We start from the raw sequence: 12,245 nt of genomic DNA on the forward strand, positions 1-12,245 counted from the left end.
GAAAAGCAGAAAATCTTTTTATTTTCTGTAAGAATTTTCTATTTTCCTTTCTTTTAATTATTGCTCATTGTAAAAATTCAAATAATAGAGAAATATAAGGAGGAGGATGTAAGCCTCATTTTCTAGCCCAGGCGTATGCATACTTTTTCTGTAAGGGGCCAGATAGTTCCCTAGGCTTTATGGAACATATAGTCTCTGTCGCAACTACTGAGCTCAATGTATTATACTACAGTAATTTGAAAACAGCCACAGATAATGCTTAAATAAATATTTACAAACTCATATTTTTCATGATATTATTCAACTGTGTTTTTCTTCTTAATGTTTACTGTGGATATTTTTTTTTCTTGTCAATTCAGAAGAATCTATTTCATTATATGATTGTGTATTTTGGTTCTTTAAAATTTTCACCTTTTATAAACAGTGTTATAGTAAAATTCCTTGTGCACACAAATATCTTTCCACACTTTGAGAACATGTTCATATGGCATGATAATTGCTTTGGATCCAAGTCTGTGTATATTTTGTTTATATTTTTAATAGAACATTGCTACAAAGTGAGGCAAGTACCCTGTTGGATGGGGATAGGTTCATGCCATTGTTGATGACCACTGAGTCTAACTTTTATAGGTGGGCATTTTCTAGTGGCAGTTTAGCCACTTCTGCTATATAAATATTAAAAATAATCTTACTCCTGCCCACTTTATCTTTCCAACTCCTATTAAAGAAGGGAGTTTATTTATTTATTTTTTATGGACTTTACTATGGTATAGAAAAAGAAAGGAGTTTAGAAAACCTATAAATAACAAACATATTTCAGAAGCCTCCCACTTATGTCAGACAAATTATTCTGTTGGTATTAATGGTAAAGTCAATTGAGTTATAAAAGCATTAATCAGAATGGGTCATTTGTTTTATATATCCAGGACATTTTGTTGAAAGGTTTAGAACTGTGTGGTCATTATTAATGTTCCATATGAATTGTTATATGTAAAAGTCTTTTTCAAAATTATTTTACTCTATCTATTTATCTATCTATGTTTTTAGAGACAAGATCTTGCTCTGTTGCCCAGACTAGGGTGCAGAGACATGGCAGTAGCTCACTGTGACCTTGAACTTGTGGTTCAAGAGATCCTCCTACCTCATCCTTCCAAGTAACTAGGACCACAGGCACATGCCACCATGCCTGGCTAATTTTTAAAAAAGTTTTTGTGAGATGGGTCTTGCTATATTGCTATATTCCCCATGATGATCTCAAACACCTGGCCTCAGGTGATCCTTTTGTCTCATCCTCCCAAAGTCATGGGATTGCAGGCATGAGCCACCACGCCTGGCCTAGAGAGGTCTTACATAGCACCAAAGTTAACCATCTCTTAATCTCTTGACTTCTAATACCATAGATTTATTTTTAAAGTTTTTAAAATCTTTATGCAAGGTGATTCATATATTATATATTCTTTTGTATGCTTTTGTTGAATATTGTTAGTGAAATTCATTTTGTTATGCATAGTATTAGTTGATTCTTTTTGTTCCTGTTTAGTATTTTATTATGCATATTCCATCATTTTAAAATCAATTTTATTTTTAATGGACATTTGGGTAGTTGCTATTTTTTTGGGCATTATAAATAATTGGTATTAACATTTTATTCCTATATTTTGTGGTTGTAAGAGTCCATGTAACTTCACATCTTTGCCAAAATTTAGTAACGTCAGTTTTTTTAATATAGATTTTTGTAGAATATAGAATATCTTATAGTTTTAATTTATATTTCTACATCATTCATAAACTTCTTTTTTTTTTTTTTTTTTGAGACAGAGTCTCCACTTTGTTGTCCAGGCTAGAGTGAGTGCCGTGGCATCAGCCTAGCTCACAGCAACCTCAATCTGCTGGGCTCAAGCAATCCTACTGCCTCAGCCTCCCAAGTAGCTGGGACTACAGGCATGCACCACCATGCCCGGCTAATTTTTTCTATATATATTAGTTGGCCAATTAATTTCTTTCTATTTATAGTAGAGACGGCGTCTCGCTCTTGCTCAGACTAGTTTCAAACTCCTGACCTTGAGCAATCGCCTGCCTTAGCCTCCCAGAGTGCTAGGATTACAGGTGTGAGCCACCGCACCCAGCCTATTCGTAAACTTCTTTGCCATTTAGAAATCTTTTGTAAAGTGCTTATTTGTTTATTTTCCACATTTTAAAAATTTTGTTTGTAAGAGGCTTTTTAAAAAATATATTTAAAATTATTTCCTTGTTGGCCATAAGCATTCCAAATACTTTCTTTTTGAGAATGGCCTTTTAATTCTCTTAATGGTGGTTTTCATAAATATAAGTTTTTAAATTTAATGTAGTCCAGTTTGTCAATATTTTTATTTAAGGTATGTATATTTTTGTTTTGTATATTAAAGAAGTCTTTGACCAAGTCATGAAGATACTGTCTTATGTAAGCTTCTGTAAGTGTTTAGATCTTTTTTCTTTTTGTTTAAGAGACAGGGTCTTGCTCTGTCTGTTGCCCAGGCTAGAGTGTAGTAGCCTGATCATAGCTCACTGCAATCTCAAACTCCTGGGCTCAAGCGATCCTTCTGCCTCAGCCTCCCCAATAGCTAGGACTACAGGCATGCACCACCATGCCTGGCTATTTTTTTTTTTTTCCAGAGACAGTGCTTGCTATGTTGCCTAGGCTGGTCTCTAATTCCTGGCCTCAGGCTATCTATCCTCCCACTTCAGCCTCCCCAAATTCTGGGATTATAGGCCTGAGCCATAGCTCACCTGGCTTTAGATTTTATCTATAATCCATTTGGAATTGATTTGTTTTGTATGGTTTAAGGTATTATAGAATTCAATCATGTCAGGTGTGTAATCACATTGTTAAAATACTATATAGCTTCATATCTTCTGTATCTAGTAGTAGGCTATATTCTTAGTGTCATACAAATTTAGAATCTCAAAATACTACATTTCTGTTTCTCTGATTCATTTATCCTTTTGTCATTTGAAATATTTATCTCTATTTGTAAGTTTGCTTTTTAAAGTCCATTCTTTTCTCATACTAAGGTCCATTAGCTTGCTTTCTTTCACTTTTTTTTTATTGTTCATCTTTTCTGAAATGTTACTTGCAGTCTTCCTCAACCTTATATTGAAATTATGTCATTTATAAGCAGCATATATTTTAAAAAAATCTATTCGACAGTAATTATAGTACTAAATGTTTACTTTCTATATATTCCTGATATATTTGTGTTAAAATTTACCCTCTTAATATTTGTATCTTTTATATTTGCTCCACATTTTGTGTTCCTTTTTTTCTTCTTTTGACCTAAGTATTTCTTGTTGTTCAATTTTTTTCCCTGTTAGTTTGTTGGTTGGATATTCTATAGATAGTCTTATTGGTTACCCAGAGATTGTATCATGAATATTAGAATTGTTAATATCTTGTATAAATTGGTTCTTTTACCAGTTCATTGACAATACAAGATAGTTATAATACTAATTCATTTGGTTTCTCTTGACTTATATGCTATTGTTACATATTTTAAGATTATAGTATTTTTGAATTCTAGAAGTCGTTTATTATAACTGTTGTAAATACTCAGTATTCTTTTAGAATTATCCATGTTTCCCATTTCCATTGCTTTAATTTTTTTCCCTTGATTTGCATCAACCTGCCTGACGGTACTTTTCTTCTTTCTGAGGAATGTGGGATGGCTAGTGACAAATTTCGTTTTTTGTTTGTCATAAAATGTTGTTATTTTGCTTATATTGGTGAGGAAAAACTTTTCCTCTACCTTCTTAGGTTCTGTTTTTGGGTTCCTGTACATTAAATGGACAATAGACAGATTAGCAAGAGAAAAGAGATTTTTAGCCTTAAATAAGTACATGGGAGTTCACGGAAAAATGTGTCTCGAGGAATGGATTAGAATTTGGAGCTCATATACCATCTTAATAAGGGAAGGGAAGGTAGTGAAGGGCACTTTTTGGAAAGCAGGTGACTTTTGGGAAACATAAGTGGGCCCTTAGGAGAATAGGTGGGAGATATAATAGTTTTGACAATATCTGTTTAGGCTATTTTTATTCCAAGGCTATTTTCACATCTTCATTAACAAGAGTCAGTCTTTTCTGGTTGTGAAACTCTGTGGGAAGGGATTTATGAAAGTTGAATTCTTTTGGGAGAGTCTGCTTTTAGGCAGATAAAGGGAGTTCAGAAAAAGACTCTTCATAGTGGTATATTCTGGACCCTTTCACTTTCATTATTGAAAGATATTTTTTGAGTGTAGAATTCTTGGCTGGTATTTGTTTGTTTGTTTAGTATTTTGAAAAGGTCATTGTATTATTGATTCCATCAGTCTTATTGTTGCTCCTTTGAAGACAAGGTGTCCTTCCTCCTTTTACTTACTCCCTACCTCTGACTACTGTGAAGATTTTTTTCCTTGGTAATTTTACTATCACATGCCTAATTGTGGTTTTCTTTTAGATAAATGTTTGGGATTTGTAGTACTCCATCAACATATGGCTTAGTGTTTTTTTTCTAGCTTTGAAATATCTTGGTCATTATCTCTATTCAAATATGTGTCTACTCTCTTTTTGTGCTCCAAATACACTTATGTTCAGCCATGTCCTGTATGTCTGTTATTTGTTTTGTCAAATTTTGAATCTTTTTTTAAAATTTATTTTATTTTTTTTACTAAGCTTCAGTCTAGTTGTCATTGACCTATCTTTCAGATAGTTCGTCTTTCTTAGGCTGTATTTAATTGGTAAATCTATTCTTATTTTCATTTTTTTGTTTATTCTATGGTTTCCATTCTCAACTGGAATTCTTTATTGTACAGTCTATTGTTCTAAACATATTAACTACATTTATTTCAGTGTCCAGATAAGACACTTTACTACTTGATTTTCTGTGAGTCAGTTTCTGTTTAGTTTTTATTCATTTGGTTTTGTTTCTTGTGTCTGTTAATTGGTGATTAAATGTCGGAAATTATATTTTAAAATTGCAACAATAAGTTTAAGTCTCTGTATGATATTATCTTCCTCTAGAGAGGACTTCTGATTTTTGATTAGCAGTTAGACTAGGGGCTGATTATATTAATTTAGGCCCTGAGCTGATTCAAGGCTGGAAATTTTTAGTCTTTGTGGATGGAGTTTGCCTACTCCTAGAATGTAGCTGTTCTGAGATTTTCTGAAAACCTGGGGTTTGACCACAGCCCTCCTACATTGGTATTTTTTTTTTTTTTTTTTTTTTTTTTGCACACTTTGGATGTTTTGTTTAGCTTTTTGGCTACAATTAATCTAGCCACAAATCACCAGAGTATTGTTTGATGTTTCAGTGTTTTCAGGCCTGGTCTATTAACTGTTTCCTGGAGTATACCTGAATACCTGCTGAAAGTCTAGTAGTCTACCAGGACCTCTCCACCTTTTTTTTTTTTTTTGGGACAGCATCGTGCTTTGTTGCCCAGGCTAGAGTGAGTGCTGTGGAGTCAGCCTAGTTCACAGCAACCTCAATCTCCTGGGCTCAGGCAATCCTTCTGCCTCAGCCTCCCGAGTAGCTGGGACTACAGGCATGCACCACCATGCCCGGCTAATTTTTTCTATATATATATAGTTGGCCAATTAATTTCTTTCTATTTATAGTAGAAACGGGGTCTTGCTCTTGCTCAGGCTGGTTTCAAACTCCTAACGAGCAATCTGCCCGCCTCCCAGAGTGCTAGGATTACAGACGTGAGCCACCGCGCCCGGCCACCTCTCCACCTTGACAGACTGTGAACCTCAGTTTTTGTCTACCCAGCTCTGTGAGACTGGTGACAGCTCTGTCTAGTTTCTCTGTTCTTACTTGTGAATAGCAAATTCTTTAATGAGAAAAGTCACATTGAATGTCTTCTGTAGATTTTTACTTCTTAAATCCTAGCTGCTTTAGCAACTTTCTAGTGCCTTTAAAAAGATTAAAACAAAAATTTAATCCAGTATTTTTAGTTGCTTATGTTAGGTGGCTAGTCTGATGGAAGCTAATCTGTTGTTGCCAGAAAGATAATCTTTTACTACATTCTTCAGTTATTTAGTGTGAAATAATGTCTGATGTCAGAGGAGGAAAGTAATTGTTCCTTCCTCTCCAAAATAACATGTTACTTTTAAGTAGAAAATAATTATATATGTTGTATGCATATACATATATTTATTTGATAACATTCATCTCTTGCAGGTTGCTTAGTCAAACAATGAAGGATCATCTAGTGAGAGTAGCAAATGAAGCTGAATTTATTCTGAGCAGGCAGAGAGCAGAGGATATTCACAGACATGCGGAATTTGAGGTAGGTTACTCATGGTTGGTGTGAAAAAGTTACTGTTTTTAATGGTAATCATGGGAAACTACCCAGATATAATAAAATGGCAGTATGATCTAAGGAAACATTTTATATATCATCAAAAATTTAAAAATTAAATTTTTTAAATTTTAGAAATTTAAAAATTGTAGATTTCCAGAGTCGTGGGGATTCTGGGAAGATAGTACAAGTCTCTTTAGCTTTCTTATCTAAACTCCAATTCAGCTATAGAATAGCTTCTATGTTTGGCTGACCCGATCTTAATAATAGGAGCTGGGTCTTGGTTTCTGATAATTTTCCAATAAAGAAAATTAGTGAAGGACTTTGGCCCTCTCTGGGCAAGATAGAGCTAGTTAACCAGAAATGAAAATCTCTATGGCAAAGATGAGATCTTCCAAGTTTCTAGAGAGGAGTTGAACACAGAGGTGTGAAGTTTCTCTACTCTTGAGGTTTTAGAGCATAATAATCTTTGTAGCTGAGGAAATGAAGGAACATACAGCTTTCTTCCTGGATTCTTACTAGGGGACCAAGTGACATACCCATCCTGGGGACCACTGCTTATCTCAGCAGTTGCACCAGAACAAATCTAAGAAATATGAATTCATAGAGGGGATTAATGGCTTTGTTGCTATATAAATGACCAAAATTCACATAAGGTAAATTAGCAAATTTGACATGAACATTTGCTATAGAAGTAGAAAAAAAATTTTAAAAGTCCTGTATGGGTTCCTTCTAACATAGACAAACTCTTATGTTGCTTATATTTTTCTGGTATATTAGAAAAGATGAAAACCACACCAAGTACATTTTATATAACCAGCAAACCTGAAAATTATTCTAAAAAATAAAACTCTAGAAGACCAATTTCACTTAAGACTATAGGTATAAAATTTAAAGTAGGACTTTAGCTAATGTAATTCATCAATACAATGAAAGAATTATATAAGATGACAACTGAGAATATTTCCTGGAGTTCAAAGATGATTTGTTTTTGGATATTTAACTACAAAATAAATTATGCCAACAAATTAAAATAGAGAAAACATGTAAAGATATCAATAAATATAGAAAAAAGCATATGATAAATTTAAGCAGCCAGCTTTATTAAAATTCTGAAAAAAGATTTAAGAAAGCATTCTAAATATGATAAAACTTTTAAAGACCATTTAAATGGTTAAAGCCATTTCTATTAAAATCAGGAAAAATGATTAATACCTACTATCACCATTATTATTTGATATATTCTTACAAGTATAAGATATAGCTAATATTAATGTTGGAAAAGAAGAAATAAATTTACTAGCAAATTTCTAATGCTGTGGTCTAGGAAAACCTAAGAGATTCTGGAACATTTTCATCCCAGTATTAATAAGAGAATTTGGTGAAATTATTGGATTCAAGATAAATATGATTAATAGCTTTTATTTTGACAAGCAGTAACCAGCTAAGAATGGAAATCAGAAATGTAGTGTATTCACAGTTATGACAAAAACAGTTTTTTGGGTCGAGTGCTCTTTGGAACGAAACTATAAAATCTCATTGAAGGGTAGAAAACAAAATATAAACCAGTAGAAAGTTATTCCATGCTGGATAATGTATCTTGATTTTTTGGTGTGTGTGTGAGAGAGAGAGAGGGAAAATATCAGCATTTAATTTTCATATTGTCTAAATTTATAACATTCATGACTTATAATCAAAATTCTGATAGTACTTGAATATTTGTTGTATATGTAAGTGAATTCAGTACTATATACCCTATCTCCCCATTTTATTAGTCACAACTTAATTTCCAGATTCTTTCTTTTGACTCAATTCCTAATTGGCTAGGTTTCATCATCATTCTTTTTTTTCTACAAGAGGCTCATGTGTGCTATAAACTTCAAATTCTTTCATGTTTAAGAATACTTGCCTACTGTCTTTGTATTTGGAGGACATTCTGATTGGTTTAATATTGTCGGTTAACACTTATATTTCTTATAACTTATAACTTTGTAGACCTTGCTTCATTGTTTTATGACTGTGAATGTTGCTTTCAGAGGACAGTTGTATTTTTCAATTTTTGATTTGCTTTTTCTGTGTTCTGCGTGAAATTTGTTTGTCCATGAAATTTAATTTCTTAACAGCAATATGGCTCCATATCAAATTATCCTAGAACATAGTTTCTTATGGTTATAATTATAACCTATAGATTCTGATTTTTCCTTTAGTTCTTAGGAATTTTCTTAAATTATATTTTGAAATATCTTTTTCACTTTATTTTCTTTTTCTTAATGATACTAATCTTATATTAGGTATGTGTGTTTGTCTTTCATATTTATTAGTTCCTTAATCACTTTCTTTGACCTTTAGCCTTATTTTTCCATCAGTAATTAAGTTTTTAGTGTTTATTTTTTCCCTGATATTTTTTATGTCTGTAATGATTATGTTTTATTCCTAAATTTATTTATTTAGGACTTCAAGCTTTCTCTTTCCTTATTCACATATTTTGACTTTTAACTTTTTTTAAAATCATATTTTTGTTATGTTGTTCATTAGAAGAAAATAATTGTGAGGAATTTCCTTTTATTCTTTAAGCTATATTTTATTGTAGTGTTTTGTCTTTTGTATATAATCTTAGTTTTAATCAAAAATTTATTTATTAGCTCACTGATTGATTGGTGATATATGTTTATATTAATACTGTGCTTTTTTTCCCATCTTGTTCATTCTTAGAATACTCTGCCTAGATAGTCTATAGAATAGCCTAGTGACTTCTTCCATTCTTCTTCCCATTGTGTGCAAAGCTAATTTCCACCCTCTGAACTACAGTTTTATTTTTGTCCAATATTTTATATTTTACCATAAAGAGAAAGAGCTTGAGATTGGTGAGGAGGCTTTCTTAGAATACCTGAGGTTTTTTCTCTTACATTTAAAAAAAATTTTTTTTTCAAAGAGACAAGGTCTCACTCTGTCATCCACACTGGAGTGTAGTCGCACAATCATATCTCACTATAGCGCCAAACTCCTGGGCTCAAGTAATCCTCCCACTGCAGCCTCCCTGATAGCTAGGACTACAGGCTTGCATCACCACACTTAACTAAATTTTTTTATTCTTTGTGAAGACAGAGTCTTGCTGTTTTGCTAGGCTCGTCTCAAACTCCTGGCCTCAAGAGATCCTCTCTCTTCGGCCTCCCAAAGTGCTGGTTTTACAGGTGTGAACCTGGCCTCTCTCCTTTATAAGATTTTGTTAAATGTTTTCTATCAAGTTCATTCCATATTATTAGAGGCTATCAACAGTTCTCACAGGGAAATGTACTTAGACTTTGGGTCATTTTCCTAGTCGATTAAGAGAGTAGTCTGGAGTTTACTTAAGTCGTGAAAGGTCAGCCCCATTTTTCACTTCCTTGCCTCACCAGTTTTTGCTCTGTTAGGTTTTTCTAACATTTCTATTTAGAAGAGGAAAGAGATAATATTTTCTGCTCAGTTTGTTTCTCCCCATATTTGAAGGCATTAAGAAAATTCTCAGAATTTTGTCAATTTATCAGTATTGCTTTGGGTGTGTGGAGTTATGGTTAAGAACTAAGCTTTGCTGCTCCCTCAGTTCTAGTTTCAGTATGTTTGTTTTCTCCTTGGTAACCAATTTTGTAATGTGTGGTGACGTATGTTATATCCCATGTATTATTTCATTAGTTTTGTTTAATTATTTTTTATTAAATATATTTTGTTGATTTTTTTTACACATTGAAGGAAGGAAAAAAATGACCATTTCAGCCTACCATCCTATGCTGCAACCTATTCCTTAGTGTACTTTCTAATTAATTATAGAAAAGTCTACTTTGTTGTAAGTCTGGGTTGAGATTGAAGTTCTTTTTATTTGTAATTTTAGTGATCATTGTGGTGGGTGGTATATGTGTTCTTTTGTTTATGAATGAAAGAGAATGAGAAAGGAGGAAACATGTGGAATTGAAAAGAGGAGAAATATTTCTAAAACACTGTGTTATGCAAGAGATTAAACTGATTTGACCCAAACAGTATATATATATATATTGATATTTGCAGTGAGGAATGATGGTGCCAACAATAACTAATTTTGCATGAGTCCTGTGCTATGTCAGGTAATGTTATGGGTATTAATGCTATATAAGTATTAGCTAATTTAATTCTTAAAATAGACCTCTGAGGTAGTACTGTTATTATTCCTTATTTTATAAATTGGAAAACAGCATAAAGCAGAAATAACCCAGAGTTACAACTGGGATCCAGATCCAGGCAATTTAGCTCTTAATCACTATTCTATGAATTTGATTCAAATTTTATTAGATTTCTATAAAATGATTGAATAGGATTAATCCCTGGGATACATAGCAGCTTTATTCTGAGCTATTTAATTTTATGCTTTGTGTAGTTTTTGAGTTTATTCTGTATCATTATGCAATTTGTAATATTGCATAGTAATATTTACAATTATAAAGTAATATTATAAGGCATTATAATAAAATGTCTAAATAAAACCAGAAATATTTTAAGCATATGTTACTTAAATTTAAAATTAAGAAAATATATTTGTCCAATTTTTTCACATCAGACTCAATTTTAAGAGAACAAATATGTTTTTTCTTGTATTTACTAGTCTTTTTTTAATAGATAAAAATTATCCTTTGTTTATACAACAAACCCCAAAGTATTGAGGCATAATCATGTTTAATATATTTCTAACTACATTGCTCTTACATCTCAAGTAATACTCTACAAGGTGAGGTATATTTTTCCTAGACAGCTTATATTTTAAAAGTTATCTATATTCAACCTTGAATTCATGCTGTGCATTCTTAAATAATGTATCCAAACTTTATTGCTTGTTACCCTCTTCTGCAAAAAAGAGATGTTGTCATGTATTTAATATACCATTTTGTGGTAAAGTACCTGACTTGTTTCATTTATTATCAAAGGATTGATGACAGTGTAGATCTGAAATACATATCTCTTTAGTTCATTGCATGGTTATCATTGGAGTAGAGTATCTTTGACATCTGCTTTTGATTTATGTGGAGAGTCCGTGAATGTCATGATATCATTGATTAGCTGTACATCTTAACTTTGTTTTTTAACCTTACAGCTGTAAACATAATGTTTATGAAAAAACTGTCTTGTAGAATATTGGACTTTGTCTTTTAAATATGATACATGTATGAATGTACACATTTCAAGCAATCTTTTTGTTAAAGTTCTCTGTCAGAGTTATAGTTTGTTTAAACAGATGTGATATATCTGAAAAATATATGAGATCAAGATTATTACTTAATGATTTTACTTTTGGGAATCTATGTAAGTTAAAATCTACCTTAGTAAGAATTTCCTAATGTACTTTTGTCTGATGTTGTTTTGAATTTCATTTACTATATGGTAGAAGTCTCTTTTTATTAGCTTCAGTGGAACTGTAAACCAGTTGGTCTGCCAGTTTATGTTTGAAGTAATAAAAATGGATTGTCTATTTTTATGAAATAAAGTCCACAAAAGCACTTGATTAATTTTTAATATAGCAATCTATATATTTTTCTTTTAGATAAAGAAATCAAACATTTTTGAAATAGTTATTATTTTTTGCCAATTGAGTACTTTTAAATTTGTGAAAGTTAATAAACACTTCTGTAGCACCACTTATTTTAGTAAGCTCTTAACAGGTATAAAATAAATATTCATATTAATTTTCTTAGGTAAATATTATTGTCATCAGCCCAATTTTATACCTGAGAAAATTTGAAGCACAGAGAGACTAAGTGATTTGTTCTAGGTCATAATAGCTAGTATGTGGTGAAGCTTGGATTTAAACCCAGGTTGTGTGATACCCAGTATAAACTTTTGACCACTTTACTGTGTGGCCTCTCTAACATCATCTGTTAAGTGGTTTAACATACATTGTCTCATGTCAGCACTACAGCAAATCTGTGATGTATG

General features: G+C 32.0%; 1 protein-coding gene across 10 annotated transcripts in view; it reads left to right on the forward strand.

Moving 5' to 3' along the window:
- Window positions 1-12,245, forward strand: part of LRBA (LPS responsive beige-like anchor protein) — a 635,991-nt gene that overhangs the window by 250,964 nt on the left and 372,782 nt on the right. For all 10 annotated transcript variants that reach the window (XM_076010592.1, XM_076010588.1, XM_076010587.1 and 7 more), the window contains one exon: window positions 6,191-6,299. In XM_076010592.1, the coding sequence (XP_075866707.1) occupies window positions 6,191-6,299 (109 nt within the window). The remainder of the gene's footprint in view (window positions 1-6,190; window positions 6,300-12,245) is intronic.

The sequence above is a fragment of the Microcebus murinus genome, chromosome 15 (assembly GCF_040939455.1).
Source record: "Microcebus murinus isolate Inina chromosome 15, M.murinus_Inina_mat1.0, whole genome shotgun sequence".
Classification (NCBI taxonomy): domain Eukaryota; kingdom Metazoa; phylum Chordata; class Mammalia; order Primates; family Cheirogaleidae; genus Microcebus; species Microcebus murinus.